Source organism: Elephantulus edwardii, unplaced genomic scaffold (assembly GCF_000299155.1).
Source record: "Elephantulus edwardii isolate Elephantulus edwardi_28Jun2011 unplaced genomic scaffold, EleEdw1.0 scaffold00030, whole genome shotgun sequence".
Lineage (NCBI taxonomy): Eukaryota > Metazoa > Chordata > Mammalia > Macroscelidea > Macroscelididae > Elephantulus > Elephantulus edwardii.
Window position 1 is genome coordinate 2,614,538 of NW_006399780.1, and position 18,482 is coordinate 2,633,019.

At 40.8% G+C, this 18,482-nt stretch overlaps 1 protein-coding gene across 1 annotated transcript in view; it reads left to right on the plus strand.

Moving 5' to 3' along the window:
- Positions 1-257, plus strand: part of LOC102860053 (transcription factor SOX-1-like) — a 1,147-nt gene extending 890 nt beyond the window's left edge. Inside the window, exon 2 of the mRNA XM_006883953.1 lies at positions 1-257. Coding sequence (XP_006884015.1) covers positions 1-257 — 257 coding nt within the window.
- The last annotated feature ends 18,225 nt before the right edge of the window (positions 258-18,482 follow it).

Here is an 18,482-nt window from a genome sequence, read left to right on the forward strand (position 1 = left end):
CGGGCGCCCTGGGCGCGCTCGGCTCGCTCGTAAAGTCCGAGCCCAGCGTCAGCCCGCCCGTCACTTCGCACTCGCGGGCGCCCTGCCCCGGGGACCTGCGCGAGATGATCAGCATGTACTTACCCGCCGGCGAAGGCGGCGACCCAGCCGCGGCAGCCGCGGCGGCCGCGGCGCAGAGCCGGCTGCACTCGCTGCCCCAGCACTACCAGGGCGCCGGCTCGGGCGTCAACGGCACGGTGCCCCTGACGCACATCTAGCGGCCTGCGCGCGGCGACACCGGTGGCCGGGCCGGGACCTGACTGCCCAGCGCCGGCGCGGGGGCCCTTGGACGCCGCCACCTGCGCTCCCGGCGCGGTCCAGCCCCAGCCCAGACCTGGCCTTCCTTTTTGTACAGAATGTTTTCATGTTCTTGTAAAAATGAAAATATTGATGAGGAAGAGAAGGTAACCATTGCTCTACTTACCTTTTTAGAAGCTCCTGGGGACGACTAGTCGTGGCCACAAGTTTTGCGTTTTAGACTGAACTTCGGTGTTTTATTGAGACTTTTTGTACAGTATTTATCATTCATGGAGGAGGAGGCAGAAAGCGTTTTATTTGCTAAAGAGGACGCAAAGACAGAACAAAAATTATAGGCAATGCCAACTTTTCTATAACCGTTGGAGCAGCAACTTTCATTCTTGCATCGCTTCTTGATGGCTTTTTATTGCCTAAGGCAAAGTGATGGGGAAATTGTTCTCATTTGTTATATATGTAGTAAGGCAAATCTAAACACTTAAAAGTTTTTTGTAGTTGTTACCGCTTTTTTTTTTCTTTTTGGTTTGTTAATTTATACAAAGAAGGTCCCCCACCCTTTTTAGACGGAGACGTTATATTCTGGGTTTTGTAAAACTTTGTGTATCTGAAAATTTTGATTTTTTTTTGTTTTGTATTATTTCATGTAAATGCATTGTGAAATTTTTATTTTAGGCATTGCTGTGTGGAGGAGGGAGATTCAAATTATGTATATAGTTTCTTAAAAAGCCTTTCTTCTAAAACGACAAAGAACCCCCTCTAGAGATGCATTGAATTTTGAGTCAATAAATTTAAAAGGAAAAAAAAAACACCCCGGTTTTCCATACATTTGAAACGTGCTAATTTTGTATGCATGTTTTATTACTTCAGAACATAATGAGCAAATGTGGAAGAGAAAATAAATTCTAGCCATGAACTAAAAAGACAAAACCCTAGGAATGAAAGTAGAATTTCCACAAAGTGAATGGAAGGGAAGCCAGTCAAAACCGACAAAAGAGGTCTAGAGCGAAATTACTTCACATAGTTTACCAGTGTTGACCAGAAAAAGAAATAGTTTTAAAAAAATATTTTTCTAGTTTGTCCCGTTCCTTTGCTTGTTTCTAACTGCTGGCTGTGACAGAGTCTGGTTTCAGAACTGCACCACATTTTGGTCTGGAGGAGGAAAGAGAAGGGGAGAACCCGAGGGGCTGGGCGAGGCCAAAGATAAGGGGATAAAGATGATGGCTGGGGCAGCTGCCTCAACCCCCTGTAATTAGCAGAATAGCAAGTGGAATGTATCTGGAATGAACTCAAGCAAACACAATCTATAAACCAAAATGCCCCGTACCTGGGGTCCTAGGTCCACACTTAATCACTCCCTCTGTGCTCTTTCTCCTCAGGAATTGGCCAAATATTTTTGTAGGATTTTCACACATACACAGGCAAAGGAAAAAAAAATCAATATCCATCCTCCCACCCTGCCCAGAATTCCTCATATATATGAACACAACATATCATGTTTCTTATTTCTGATGAGACCTTGGGGTTGTGTGACACTTTAAAATTTCTTAAAGACATTTTTCCCCTAGGTGTTTATTATTGCAACTTTTTTTTTTTGCTGGAATCTAAAGTTTTCTGTAAAACTTTGTCTTCAAGTAATCTGAGGCATTAAATAGTGCATTTAAAATTTTACTGTAGCAAATATATTTTGAAATTTGTCAACAGCACTAAGATATTCTATTTTTGTTTGGGGGGAATGTTTTAAAGTCTACCACGAAGTATGTTGATTGCAGCGGCTTTACCCCTCTCCATCCCACTTCCTGAACATCTTTTTGTGTCCTGGAATGAGGATGGACTATCAGCCCAAATGTGGGCCTGTGCAAGATGGCAATGAGAACCGAATTCCATGTATGTTCCGGATTACACTTTACATATAATGCTAACCTGACAGCTGATGTGTGATTTTTTTTAAAAAAAAAGTCATCTTATTAATATTACTTAAACCATTCATTCCTTCAAGTGACTGCAGCAATTCCAAGAAAGATGTTTACCGCTGTCCAACAAGATAATAAACGTCTCCCCTTTTGTCTTTCAGTAAGTTGATCCTTGATGAAATGGTGGTTTTAAAAATATTTGGGTGCCTATGTATCTATGAATGGAGTAGCATGATGAAATAATCCTGGAATATGAACCACGCACATCTCCTCTGGGAGATGCTTTGGAAAATTCTGCATTCACCGTCATGCTTTCACGTCCAGGACACTTTACTCAGAGAGTTCAATTTGGCTCCCAGCTCTTCTCTTGTTAAGACCCTATCTCAACCTCTCCTGGTACTTCATTAGAACTATATGCTTCTGTGACTGTGCTCACATAGGCACAGGCCCAATTTTGTACTTCTGTTCAACTGTTGGCATCAATATTCTGGCTCAGCAAGCACATGAGTAGTATAAGTCCCAACAGAGTTTGGTGGTCCCACTTTAAAAGCTGCAGATATACAAAAAGTTTAGTTGGTGCACTAGCGAACCTGTCACTGGTTTCCTGAAAGAGAAAGTTTATCATTCTATGGGATGTGCCTCATAGCTGAAACAGACGTACCAGGGACCTCATGCCCTGCTATTTCCACAGTTTCCCTTTTTGTTTGGTTAACGCTGAAAAACCAATATAAAGTATTTCATGGCTGAGAGAAAAACATGAAGAAGGGAGTAGAGATTTGTTGCTGGGATTTGTTTCTCACAAGTGAGGTCCTGTCACCGAGTCATGTCTCTCCAAACTGAATTCTAGAGAAAACTTTCGTCTAGAACCTGGAGATGTTCCTCATGGTGGCAAACGCGCCTCTTGCCAAGGTAATAGTAATCTTCAGGAAAGGAATGTTTTATTATTCTAATTATTAGATCATTATTTCATTCATTTCCCAAATCACAGGTTGGTATTTTCATTGCTCCAATAGTTTGGTAAACCGTGCGAAACACGCAGGAAAGACCATTTTGAGGTATTTTACAAAGTTTGAACAACTTCCTGCCTTTCTTCCAACGAGTTCCTGATTTCTTCCTCATCAGGCAGTTCCTCCCAGGCCAGATCTCATTAAACTGACTGTAAGATGCTTTGGGTGAGGATTATTTGTTCAGTTTTTTTGTTTTGTTTCCAACTCACTCTGCCCTTTTTGTTGTTGTTGGTAAGACTTTGACACCCCCACCACTCCCCCTTCTCCAAGGAGTGAGATGAAATGAATTAATTTTTAAAGAACCGCTGTGGGTGTAGCGTTCTTGATCTGCAGGTGTTTGTTGGGTAGCGTGACTGACAGGGCTAGTAAAACAATGCATGCGAGAGAAGAATAACATTCACGCATTTTATTCTCTCTGTAAAGACTGGGCAGCGCAGATTTTTGTTTCTGGAGCATTTCTGCTAATTAGAGAAAATGTTCCTAAGACCCTAGTCCCACCGAGAGAGCGATTCGAGGTCAGTCCGGGCTCCAGCACCTCCCACCTCACCCTGCAGGCACCCAGCATCCTTTCTCCCCACCCTCTGCCCTCGCCCCCCAGCCTTCGCTTCCGCAGCCTTGCTCCAGGGGCAGAGACACCAGAAACGCGGGAGAGCAGATTTTAATAATAGGTTTGATTCCTTGGAAACTTCAAGTGAAAAGCAAACTTGGCCTTGGTTGTAGCTCTTTTTCCAGCGTGACTATTTGGCGGGATTGAAAGGGCCAGCCAGATGGGGAGGAGGTTGAGGGGCGGGGGCTGTGCGGGTCCCCCAGGGTGAAGAGCTGCGCCTCCCCGCCCGCCGCCCCTGGTGCTGCTGGGGTGGAGGCTGCACTCAGGGCGCAGGGCGAGGACTCGGAATGGGCCAGCGAGTGCGGAGTGGGGTGCCTGCAGGCTGGGGATGCGCAGGGCCCCCCTGCCCGCTCCCGCCTCCTCGGCACTCGGCTCCCAGCCCCCCGGCCCGCCTCCCCGAGCCTGCTGCGAGGGCCCTGCGGGAGGCCCGCGGCCTTCCTGCCTGCCTTCCTTTCTCCCCCTCCCTCCCCGCCGGTCCCTTCCTCTCCAGCTGCGCGCCCGCCTCGCCGCTCCACTCCCCGCGTCCCCAGACCCGCTGGGCCTGGAGGAGGCAGGGCGCCCCTGAACTGTTGGCTCGGCCCCCCGGAGAAATAAAGCGATGTCCCTGGCGGGGGGCTCTGGCTCTCTGGCCAGTGTCCTGGGCCACCAAGCCCTGAACTCACCGACTCGCCCTCCGCTCAGGCAGCCCTGCGTTTTTCCAGGCCCTGTGGTTCCCATTCCCTGCCTGGGTTCAAGCACACTTTCCCCCACTCTGTACCTGCCACTTTCTTTTTGTGTACTCAGGATTGAACCCTGTAACAATTTGGTATTTCCTGGCCTTTCCATCCTCATTCCCACGCCACTTCCCCTCTCCACTTTTCTAGTCCCTCCTCGTCCCTGTCACTAGAGTTTATTTCTTCATTTCCTCCACTTTTCCTTTATTCACGCCTCTCTTTGTCGGTCTCCAAATACCGACTTGATTTTCACATCTTTCTCTTTCTGTGTGTTCCCCAGCTATTTCCTTTGTCTTTTTTCTCTTCCCTCTTCCTTCCTCCCCTTCATTGCCGGTCGCCCTCTTCGTCTGTCCCGGCCCAGCCTCGGGACAGGACAGAACGCTTTCTCTGAGATTTCGTGTCAGGGTCAAGCAGGTGCTTGGGGATCAGCCCATTCTTCTCCCACCGCATTGCCGTCTTCTCGGTCCCCTCGTCCTGCGGGGGGCAGGAGGGGGCGTTGGGTCCAAAGCACGGTCCTGGAGGCCTGTAGACGGGAAGCCCCCGCCCAGTCCACACCACTGCCTCAGAGACCAGGGTGTCGGCAGAGGGGGTTAGAGGGGGGATTAAGATGAGTGATGTGAGGGAAGAGGGCAGAGTGTTTTTGTGTTTAAAGAGAGCAGGATTAGTAGAGAGAAAGTCCTGACCCTGAGGTCAGTTGCAAGTCAAACCCTTTTACAATCAGCCAGCGGAACAAACACATCTCAGGGCTCTACAGCAACAAGTGAGAGAGAGGAGGAGAATGGGGGGAAGAGGAAGGGAGGCCTCACCCTCTTCTCAATCTAGGGATGAGAGAGTGAGAAGACGGTGTAAGGAGGAAGGCAAAGAACTAACAGACCCCTACCCTGGGCGGTGCCCCGCTAAAATGATGCACTGTAGTGGACACAGCGTGAAAGAGAGGTGCACATGCAAGTGCCATCATTAGCCACCTCAGGGGTACGGACTTGGTGCTTTGCAGGGTACATCACCTGGCCGTCAAAATTCCAGTTCCTTTGGGGAAAGACCTTCGATTTCATTTCTTGGGCTGTCTTCCCTGTTCCTCTTCTGGGTGGAAGACTACAGAGTGCTTGATAGACTCACCTCAAGAGGACCTGATGTAAATACAGTGCAATTTCCATAAGAAACAAACAAAACAAAAAGACCAAATTCTCTCATCCTCCCTTTCTTTCTCTTTCTCCCCCAGACTCTCCAAGAAATAGAACCTTATTTGCTTTTCGTTAAAACATTTAACTTCAGACTATTTGTGAGCATATGTAAAGCCATCTGGGGGAGTGAGTATTAAGATTGATTTTTTACACCATTTTCCACCAGTATAGAGGATCGCCACACTTGTTTGAGCTTACACCAGGATGCTGTTCATATCTGTAGGGAAATGGAAATTGAAGTAGGGGGAGAGGATGGTGAAATATCAGAGGGAGGTGAGAAGTAAAGAACGTAGAGAAATTGACTTGCTTAGCAGCAAGTTTGAAAGTCTGTTCTGAAATCACATTATCAAGAGCTTCAACAAGTATGAAAAACTTGTAAGGAAGACAAATAAATAGTTGATGCAAAGAAAATTCATTTTGACAATTTTAAAAATTTAAGAGGGTTGGCATATTTCCCTCTAAGTTGACTGTTCATCTACAAATTAGAAAAAAAAATACAAATAAAAGAGGCTGTTTGAAAAAAGCAAAAAAAAAAAAAAAAACTCCAAACAAAAAAAACCAACAAAGAAATGTCCCACAAGACAGAACAATAGCTGGAAGTGAACTGGCACACATCCCACCTATAGTTTTAGGACATCATTAATGCACTATAGGAGTAAATAGGATCTGGGTTCAAAATCATGTCACCGATTGCTACCTGATAAATTGCTAAGTATAACCTATGAGGGAAATTTGTCTGCTACTGAAACTCTGCACCCGTAGGAGTCATTCTGAATGCCCCACTGGCAGCTTGCAAGGATTTAATTGCCCTCAGGCCCTTCAGAACAACCATGTGAGTACATTAAAGATGTTGTTTGTGAAGAACAGCAGGTCATCACATGCAAAGCCCCGAAATAGTCCACCAGTCAAATCAGTGGAAAAAATCAGCTTTTGTTAGATTTTGCAGTTTCAGGAATTAGGCATTCACTGCAGAGCTGCAGTTTTGAGAAATTGCAATGTCAGGCATGTTCCCAATGGGGAAATATTGTGAGAGTGTAGAGGAACATAAGATTGGGTTTGACAATGGGGAAACTGACAAGAGTCATCACCCAGACATTGTTTTCTCTCTGAGCACCCCGGAAATGCTAACTAGAGATAATCTCTAGTGGCAGCAATAGCACTCTATGTTAGCCCTGCGCACTCATAGATACAAAAATGAGAGTCTTAGACATCTAAAGGACTGGCCCAGAATTCCACAAGATGAATGAATATCGGAATCTATAAGGCACCTTACAGGTACATCAAACCCATGGGTGGTGGAATAGCGATTTGAAGAGCAATCTGAAAAATTCAAAGCAGAGGCCAATCTATCTTTTTCAAAATTTCTGGGTAATGGTATAGGATGAAATCTAGGTGAACACTTATTACCCTAGAAAAGAATGGAGAAATCTTGTCCATTTAAGTAATTCAAACTTAAGCAAGTTTCAGTGGTCAATTTAACTACAGTGTTGATGGAAAAGCAAGTGCTCTGTTCTTTGTGCTGGAAATTAAACAGAAAAGTGAGGTTTATCCATGTGAAAAATGACCATTTGTATTCATACCTCACAGGGAAATGATACACTGGTTTTCAAAACAAAAGCTAGAATCAATGTGAGAAATTAGTCAATACAGTATTGATGCTGTTTCTGGTCTCTCCTAAATGGCAGTACAGCAATATGAAAATGAACATAGAATTCGGGGGCAGAGAGAATGGAAGTGTTTAATTGTCGCTGTCACAGAATAGTCTGTGTACTTGAGCAAATGTCCTTACATCTGAGTCTGTTTTCTCATAAGCAAAAAGAAAATAGTAATACCAACTTCATAGGAATATAGTTGGAATTAGTTATCTAATGTGCTTGCAAGGCCTGGCAAACAGTAAACCCCCAATTAAGGGTCATTTGAGGTAATGGCATTTGAACCCTTGGTTAACTCAGGCATAGTAAAATAGAGTATTATGGCATCATATACTAATTTCAGTCTAAGTAGGAAACAGTTAAAATGATACAAACCACACTCTTCCCATTGATCCATGTTAATAATGATTTCCCTTTAGGGTTACTTACAATCAGCATATTCATTCATTCATTCATTCAGTTGTTCAGCAAACATTGTTAAGAAGACAGACAGTTTTGTCCAGGAATTGAGTGCATGTTACGTGGGAGGCTGTACCATGAGGTGAGAATTAAGCATTATGAAGATCAACTCAATGTGGCCCAACCCTCAAGGAGCTGTTTATCACACAGGCAAGTACAACACCAAGTGTTAAAACTTGTGATCGAGGTACATACCTGATACCATGAAAGCGTTTTTTACCAAATCTATGGGAACCATCAAAGGCTTTGTAGAGAAAATAAAACTTAAATTGAAACTGGGACTTCATTTTACTGTTAAATACTCATTCATGATAGCTGGTCTTTCTTTGAGATGTACAACTTGCTTATGTTTTTGTCATGGATGGACAAAGATTATAAAATGAGTAGAGTATGGCTTGGCTGTTCAATTTTTATTTTGGTGGTCAGAGATATAGACTTAACAGAGATGTATATATTAGAGTTGTGTTTTGTCAGCATTATGTGCATAAGAATCAGGGAAACTTGTTAAAAATGTAGATTTTTCAGACCTAAAGCCCCTGATGTGTAGATTCATGGGTTCCAAGAGGACTCTCAGATCTATAATTTCACACCACCCCAGATGATTGTGAGGCAGCCTTATAGAAGACTCTGGGAAACTTGTATTAAGGGATAAAATCGTGGATGTTTCCTGTGGTAGGATGCTGAGACTATATCTGAACAATTTATATTGGAGTAACAATTTATTATTTGCAAGGTCACTCCCTTCTGGTTCAAATTAGGTAGTTTTTGGAAAAAATTAAAATTAGTGAGATAATAAAAAATTTCAATGAGATTATTAGAATCATAAAAATGAAAAGAACTGAGTGATTATAGATGTTTTCCATTTCTCAATTAGTTGTTCTATTTGACTGGAAATGCTTTTCTACTTTGCTAAAGTAGAAACAGAGGAGTATGCACTACAAATTTTTTTCTCTCTAAAAATAATGGATGATTAAAAAGATGAAACAAAACCTGACAATCTATTTTATTATTTTCTAATTTGTATTTACATGGATTAGCTCTTTGCAATGTTGTGAACACAATGTGGGCCAAAACATTTATGTTAACTAGTTGAGAGTGGTTTAATGGCATTTGAAAAGCAAGCAAAGCACCAATTAAAAGTGCAGATGAGGTAAATTACATCAACTTACTCTGATAGAGGATAGAATTATAATCACAGTATATTATATAGTAATTTTTAACATTGCCATCTGTGAAATGGGTATACTTTATTGTTAAAAAACTTGTTACAATAAGAAATTTAAGTTGCTTAGAAGTTACTATGCAACTGGAGAAGACTGAAACTTTAAGCAATTGAAATTATTATATATCATCATTTCAGCGTTGTGGTTGTTCCTGCCTTTTCTGCTGATAATAAAGTATCTTTCAAGATATTTGGATTAAGGTATGATTGTGATAAAACCTCAACATCTATTTGAGTAGCATATAAGAAAATTTTAAATAGGATATAATGAGAGAAAATACATGAGATTACATTTATATCGATAATTTACAAATTCCAATATAACTTTCAGCTAAGTTTAGGACTGTTGTTATGTGCCGTCAAGTCACTTGCAACTCATAGCAACCCTATGTACAAGAGCCATAAACCCTGCTCTCTAGCTTGTGTCAACCTTATTGTCTCTAATACACAAACCCCCATCACTCCAGTTACTGAATTGGTCCATCTCATCGATGGTCTTCCTCTCTCTTTTTTTTTTAATTGGGAAAAACATATTAGGGGTACAAGGAGGTGAGGGTTGGGGGCAGAAGGGTGAGGATGGGCCAGGATGCAGTTGCAGAGCTGCACAGTTTGATCGGTGGGGGGAGCAGGTGAAGGAAATGATGAGGGTCCAGTGGGGACCAGATGCTACAGAGGAATGACAAGCATTTTCCAATGGTAATTAAACCAACTGTCTTATTGATTTGGGAATTGGATGCCGACTCTCTGGCTTCTTCATGCTGAACAGGGGCATTGATGTGAAGGGGGAAAGGGAGGACACTTTATCACCTTACTGGTGGTCTTGGGTTAAAGCTGCTTGCCTTCTTGCTCTGTTAGAAGATATTGTCCTGTCATTTGCTCCCCTCTGGACTGCAAAGTGTTTTCCCAGGTGGGTCCAGTGGGGATGGCTGGTTGAACCCAGAGGCTCCATCCTCCTTTGCTTCCTTAGCTGTCAGTTGTATTTCCTTTTTGTCACTGGCACTGGGTTCAGGGTCAATTCTGGAGTAAAACTCAGTGTTAAGGTTACCTGTAGGAAAGGGAGCAAACCTAGAGAGAACAAACTTGTGAGTTACAAATAGAAGGGCTTTCAGAGTGTTGCTTTCAGGTTTACTGGGGGGGGGGGTGGCAGAAGGTGGCCTAGGTAACATTGGATACCCTAGGCATTCTTTTTTTTTCTCCTTCCCCACCCAGGGGTCAGATGGCACAATCTGGAGACTGAGGAGCTCACTCTGAGGGCTGCGACAGCTGGCCCCGAGCCGGGGGCCGAGGGCAGCCCATCCCGAGCAAGGCAACACCCCCCAGGCGCTGGCTGGTATACTCCCCCTCCAATTGCCCCTACCCCAGTCTGGTCCCCTCACCTGACTGAGGACTCTGTGGTCAGGGATAGTGTTTCCAATTCCAGCACTGCCACTTTTACCCCCCCCCCCCACATAAATGGTCATACTATATTTTGACGTAGGTGTCACTACCCTCCCCCTTTATATGTGATAAAGGGAACTTGAGAATTGTGAATAGACTCCCCCCCAGGTCTAACCATCTTTTGGCAGAAGCATTCAACAGAACAAAATATGTGGTGCATTTAGGATGTCGGTCCTCTTGTGCATGCTGCCACTGTTAAGGTCATCAGACTCACAGTGACTTTCAGCAATCCATTGCATAAGTAATCGTCTTCTTTGGCCTGTCCAAGGAAACCCAAACCTGCAGATGGTGGGCATGCATCCCATCCCCCACCTCCTACGCAGGTCAGCGGGGTGCCCCCCCCCAGCATGGGAGGCCTGCGGGAGGTGCGCGGCCCCTCTTGTGCGGGCGGCCAGAGGGCGTCTGCTTCCCTCACAGCTGCCATCCTGGCTCCAAGAATTCTCTCCAGACCAAGTCCACCTTGCGGCAGTGTGGTGGCATCACTGCACCAGTCTTGAGGAGGGCCGGTGCCCAGCATCCATCCTGGGTGAGGGAATCCATTCCTTCCAGCTGTGGAAGCCTCATAGAACTGCAGCGGCTGTGCAGCGCGGCACAGGCTCTGGGGGGGGGAGGGGTTTGGGAGCCATGAGACTCACCCATTTCTCCTTGGGAATCCTTAAATTCCTGTTGTTGAGCCTCAGTCTTCACTGAGGGCCAGTCATCAACTGTTTAAGTGTTCAATTATCAATAAGCTGAAGTCTGTGGAAGGCCATAATGGCCCTGCTTTAAGTGGTTCACTGCTCCCGCAACTCACCACGCTGTCTCTGCCTCCGCCGCCATCTTGGATTCCAGTCTTCCTCTCTTGTGCTGTCCTCCTACCCTCCCAAACATGATGCCTCTCTCCAAGACTGCTCCCTCCTTGTAACCTGTACAGAGTATGTCACACAAAGCTTAGAATCCTTGCCTCTAAGGAGCAGTCCAGTTTTACCCTCTCCAGGATGAATCTGTTTGTTCTCCTAGCAGTCCATGGTATATTCAACACTCTTCCATCACCAGAGCTCAAAGGAATCAATTATCTTTCTATCACCCCTAGCCATTGTCCAGCTCTATGATGGATAGCAAGTAATTGCGAAGACAGCCTGGATCAGGTGCCCCTTAGTCTCCAAGCTGACATCGTTGTTAAAACTGTTAACAATTTCAATCTCTTCACCATCCATAATGATGCTGCCAATTGGCCCAGTGGTGAGAATCTTTGTTTTCTTGATGTTGAGCTTCAGTTCATATTGAAGGTTACAGTCCTTGACCTTTAGCAGTAAGTTTAGGATAAAGATTTAACAAATGCATTTAAGTTCCTGGAGATTATAGTATTGCCTTTGTTTGTTAACTCTTAATTTCAAAGGATAATATCAATCCAGCTAAATAGGCCCAGTGAATAGTGGATAAGGTGGAGTTTCTTGAACTTTTCAAATCTATGCTTATTACTATTATTACTATTAATAAACTATAATTATGACTAATGCTATATAAATATTATTTATGTATTACATGCAATACCCAGAGCTACATACATTTTATCATCAGATGGTGTGCACAGAAAGAAGAAAATCTTGTACTAAAAAAGGAATAATATATTGGAATAGAATTACTTATATTAATTCATCAAAAGAAATAAATACAGGGTAACTCTTAAAGCATGATCTTTCTCATGGTCAAAACTAGTAAATCAGTGTGTTTTTTTAATAGGTAGGTTGAAATCCTAGTGTCAGGAGCATTCAATACTGAAATGAAAAAAACATATTAATACATTTTAGGCATTATATGAATATGAGTTTGTATGTTAGTATTTTGTTGTTGTTGTTGTTAGGTGCCATTCAGTCACCTGTGACTCATACCTACCCTATACACAATAGCTCGGAACCCTATTCTATCCTGAGCCAGTCTCAATGTCTCTGACACACCTACCCCAATGACCCCAGTTACTGTGTCAATCCATTCCATCTGGGATCTTCCTTTCCTGTGTTATCCCTCTACCCTTCCAAGCATGATGTATGCAATTATCTATGAAGTTGAGATGTAACCTATCTCAACATCAAGAAAACAAAAATCCTCACCACTGGGCAATTAGGCAACATCATGATAAATGGGACAAAGTTGACTTTGGGACAGTCTCCTCTTTTAGAGATTGACTGTGAGTTAGAATCAACTAGAAGGCAATGAGTATGTAAACTACTAGCTTGAGACAGTGCCTCGTTTCAACATCAGCTTGTCACTAAGTTCTTCCTGATTGCATGGTACCTTTGTGAAAATGGGTTTTGAGCAGTTATATCTGTGGTGATTAGGAAAATGAACATGGGACAGGCAATGAGAGTGTTCATACCTAATCTGATTTCAAGGTTTCATATGTTACATAGTACCCAGCAAGTCAATACATCATTGTGATTTCTAAAGGAAGAAGTTGAAGTATTTATTTTTGTTTCAAAATGTGTGTGTAATATGTTTATAAATGGCCCAGCATTATGGCTAAATACTAAATTGCTAACTAAAAGGTTGATGAAGCAAACCCGTCCAGATACACATTGGCAGGAAGGCCTGAAGAATCCAAAATCTCTGTAAATTTTCATTAAAATTATTAATAATAATATAATAAAAGAACAACAGTTTTGAAAACCCTACAGAGTACAGTTGTACTGTGCATACTAGGTGCTGGAATCACCTTGATTGCAACTAATACCACAACTAAACTTGTAAGAAAGAAATATATGTGCTAGTACCTGGACTTTAGTATGCAACAAAAGAGAGCTCTGGTGGCTCCGTGGGTAAGCAACTGTGCTGCCAATGCAAAGGCAGGCTATTTCAATCTACCAGCTGCTCCTTAGCAGAAAGATAGGCAAGCTCCTCCCATGAGATGTGTGGTCTCTAAACACCCACTAGAGGGTCAGCTCGGAGTTGATCCCAACTCCATGGCACACAACAACAACCCTTAACAGAATAGTTAAAATGGTGACAGATAGGACCAAGTTTTGCTCTGTTGTTCATAGGGTTGCTCAATGCCATTCTACAACAACATTTAACTAACAGAAGTGTTAGGTGTCTCTTTTGACCTGGAACTCAATGAGACACTTAGGAGTATTGTAAAAATGTATGCTATTCAAATGAGTGTTGAACTTATAGTTTCTAAGATCAAATCTATTTTTGTTCATAGTCTAGTTTAATACAATTCTATAATTTAATTTGAGTTGCCATTTTAAATACAATTTTATTTTCCTGAAAATAGCTACTACAGATGACATGTTCATTTTGAATAATAAAATATTGGTTAAACTACTTTTGAAACTTTATCCAATTTCCCCTCCGTAAGTGGATAAGAGGATAATTTTATTTCATTTCTTTCATTATCAGTGGTTAATATACCTTTCTAGTGGTATTCTAAAACTCTTGGGATACCTTTCTTTTAGTATTCTCTGGCTGAATAGAAATGACTTACTAACTTTTTTAAGAGAATGAAAAGGAAAATCTTTATAGTAATATTTTACTCATATTAATATTGTTGTTAGGGAGCTCTGGTGGTCTAGTGGTAAGAAGCTGCGCTGCAATTCCAAAGTCACATAGTTCAAATCTACCAGCTGTCCTGCTGGAGAAGGATGGGCAATATCCTCCTGCCTCTAAAAAACTCAACGAGTTCAGCTATGGGTATATTACTATAACTCATATTAATATAACAAAATATGAATCTATATAACTCAGCATTAATACCAACTTATAAGTAATGAACTGCTAAAATTTGTTCTTTGGCTTTTTTCTATTTTAGTTTAAAATACTCCCAACATTAAGATTTCTATCAACTTTCTGAAAAGATACTAATAGTTTTGAGCATCAACAAATTGCTTTAAAATCACCTTCAATTTCACTTCTTGATTTCATTTTATTAATTCTAAGAAAAGCAATTCTTTTAGAATACTGAATTTTCTTCTGGCTAGGCAAACCATCTGCTGACAAAATGTTTCTACTTCTGGGTGTTGTGGACCGTACGCAGTTAGTTATTGTTAGACACCTTCTACTCATTTCTGACTCATAGCAAACCCATGTACAACAAACGCCACCCTGACCAATCCTATGCCATCCTTTCACTGTCCACTGTGCTTAAGCCCATGGGTACAGTCACCGTGTCAATTCATCTCATTTAGAAGCCTTCCTCTTTTGTTAATCCTCCGCTTTTTCAAGCATGATATTTTTCTACAGGAATTGGTCATTCCTGATAACATGCCCAAAGTACACAAGACAAAGACTCACCATCCTTGATTCTAAGGAATACTCTTTCTGTATTTCTTCCGTGATACATTGAATATTCTTTGTCAACACCACAACTAATAAGCATAAATTCTTCATCAGTATTGCATTGCCCAACTTCCACATGCATATGAATAGCAAAACAATTGAAAATCCTATGGTTTGGGTCAGGCTCACCTTAGTCTTGAAAGTGACTTTCTTGCTCTTTATCTTTTAAAGAGGGCCCTTGGTAGCAGATTATCCCAATGCAATAAGCCACTTGATTTCTTGACTGCTACTTCCAAGTAAAATTAAATAAGTGACAACTTATTTTTTTCTCCAGTTATTATATAAGAACCATTGAAATAATAATAGTAATAAAGGTAATGATGATATAAAATCATGATAAAAGTAGTCAGTGAAAGCAATATGTGGAGGTAGTAGTTAAAGAAATGGATTAAAAATAAAGGAAGTCAACCTGAGTTTTTATAGTTACACTAAAAACAAAATTCTAGGTTTACTTTTTTTATTTGGTTAGGGTAGGAAGACTAACTGAAGTTTAATTGTGATGTTTTAGAACTCTTGTATGCCTTTCCCCCCAATTCTCTTGATTTATATTTTATATTTCTTCTCCAAATAATTAAAATTAATTTTACATTTGTATGCTCATCAAATACACATAAGAAAATGCTCAATTTGAAAGAGATCATTCTAAATATGCATCTTTTTCAAAAGATTTTTATAATTTTAATTACATATGTTTTTGTCTTATTAAATAAACTTGAGGAACATAGAAGTACTTTCATGGCCAAACCCAGTGATTTCTCCTTTCATGTTAAATCTTGTAGTGCTCTGTGAAGCTGATAATGGTCCTGTTTTGTTAGAGTTGTCACTCATTGACTTAATTTTCTATTTCTACCACAAATTCTTTATAAACTCCCCAATCGTATTTTAAACAACTTTGAGTTTTACTCTTTGCAAGGCTAACCGTATCAGGAATTTTATCTTGTTTTCCTATAACTTGCAGTAACACAAACACCACAAATGAGTAGCTTTAAAGAACTAGAATTATTTTTTTCAGGGTTCTGGAAACTGAGAGTTCAAATGAGGAACTTGACTGTACAGCTCCTTTCCTTGCCAGTAGCCTTGGCCATGGCCTGGTTCTTTGGCTTGCAGATGATCCTTACTTCATCTTTCCTGTGAAGAGCACTGGTCTTTTGATGACCCAGAAGTGGATCTCATTCACATTGACAAGCACCGAAAATTCAGCATATCTTTTTTGAAGATCATTGTTCAATTCATAGTATTTCTTGGGTGAAACCTTGCAGTTGTGTTGGTCTTTTTACTCCAAAGCAAATTGGATGCTATCACTTCATCCTAGCTAGTATTGCTTTACCTCTTCTGCCATGTGTTTTCAATTTTCTGACTCTCTTGATTTTCTCCTTCTTATTTATTCCTTTATTTTACAGATTATGTCTCTTAGTTATCTAGACAACACTGAAATTGGCAGCATAACTAGGCATAGAATTTTAGCTTAAAAATGTTTCTTCTCTTGGGACATTTTTTCTTCTAATTTCACATATGTGAAACCTATACTTGGACCAGGAGGCAGTCATTAAAACAGAGCAAGGAAACACTACATGGTTCAAAATCAGAAAAGAAGTGCAACAAGGATGTGTCCTGTCTCCATACCTTTTCAATCTGTATTCAGAACAAATCATTTTAGAGGTTAGACTTTATAAGGAGGAATGTGGCATGAGAACTGAAGAACAACCTTATTTGCTGAAACTGAGGGCCTGAAGCATTTGCTGCAGTGGGTTCAGAACTGTAGTTTGCAATATGGATTGAAGCCGAACCTAAAAAAAAAAAAGATTCTTACCACTGGGCCAATTGGCAGCATACAATAGATAGAGAAGAAATTGAGATTGCTAATAATTTCAGCTTGCTCATTCCACAATCAACACTCTTAGCAAGAACAGTCAAAAATATCAAAAGACGAATTGCATTAGGAAAATCTCCTGGCAGGGATCTCTCCAGAGTGCTGAGGAGCATGTTTGTCAGTCTAGAGGCTAAGGTGTGCCTGATCCAGGCCATGATTTTGACAATTACTTGCTGTGCAGCAGAGAACTGGACAATGATTAAGGATGACAGAAGAATAATTGGTGCCTTTGAGTTGTGGTTCTGGAAAAGATTATTGAACATGACATGGACTGCCAAGAATAATAACATATCTGTCCTGAAGAGGGTGAAACCAAGCTCCTCTTTGGAGGCAAGGATTTTGAGACTCCTCTCACATATTTTGGGCATTGAACCAGGAGGGAACAGTTTTTGGAGAAGGATATCATGCTTAGAAGGGTCAAGGGCCAGTGCAGGAAAGGAAGACCCCAGAAGAGATGGATTGACAGAATAATTGGGGTAATAATGGCAGGTGTGTCAAAGATACTGTGATTGGGTCAGGATAGAGCAGAATTCAGAGCTATTATAAATAGGGTCACTATGAGTGTTAGTCAACTCAATGGCACATAACAACAACTTCACATTTTGCTATTGAGTAGTTCAAATTATAATTCTACAGTTTCTTGAGCTGTATATGATATATAATAATCTGCACATGTCTTAGATTCACAGTTTGATAAATTTTCACAAATGTTTATACTCATTAAGTTATCACATTTGACGGTATAAATGTCCATCATCTTAAAAAATTCCCTTACTCATTTTGTAAAACCTCTCTCCTGTCTCATTCTTTCTGTCTCCAAGGCAAGCACTAATCCTATTTTTGTCACTGAAGGCTTGTCTGTATTCTTTAGGATTATATACATATAGAATCATTTAGTAAGTATTCTTTTGGTTTTTCTTTCAGGATGAGTCCATGTTGTAGCATATATCAATAATTCATTTCTCTTTCTAATGAGTAGAATTATATCTAATAGATATGCCACAATTTTTATGCATTCACTTATTGATAGACATTTGTTTCCAGTTTAGGTCTGGTATGAACTTTGTGTGTAAGTCTTATGAATTTATAATTTCCATTTTTTGTGGATAAATATCTAATGGTTTTGTCACATGGTAGGTCATGTCTAACTTAAAAAATTTTTTACTTGGTTTTTACACAATAATTGTTTATATTATGTTTCATTCATGGAATTGTGTTTATACAATATTTCATTTACATTCTATTTTATTTAATCATTCATATACAGTATATTTTATGTAATTAATAACTATTGATCTATGCCTTTTATTACTCCATCTTTTCAAGTTCCTATTGAATCTTTCCTATTCCTTTACACACACTTGCACACAAATCCCAATCTGCCCACTAAACTCTGTTATCCTAGTGTTTCCACCTTTATCTTTTTCCACCCCTTTCTTCTTCTGGATATTTATACACATCTTACTAGTTATCCTTCTATTTTCACAGTAATGGTTTTATGCAGTATTTGTCTTTATGAGACTAAGTTAATTCACTCAGTGTAATGCTCTTTAGATTTTCCATATTATATATTATTTTACACAATTTATTCCTTAGTGCTGAATAGTCTTCCATTGTGTGAATGTGCCCGAATTTCTCAGTATATTAATTTGTTAATGGGCATTTGGGTTGTTTCTGTTTTCTTGCTATTGTAAATAATGCTGCTATGAACATAGGTATACATTATCTTCATGTGTCTCAATTCTAATCTCCTTGGGTTATATTCCTAGCAGTGCAATAGCTTGATCATAGGAGATTTTTACGTTTATTGCTTTCT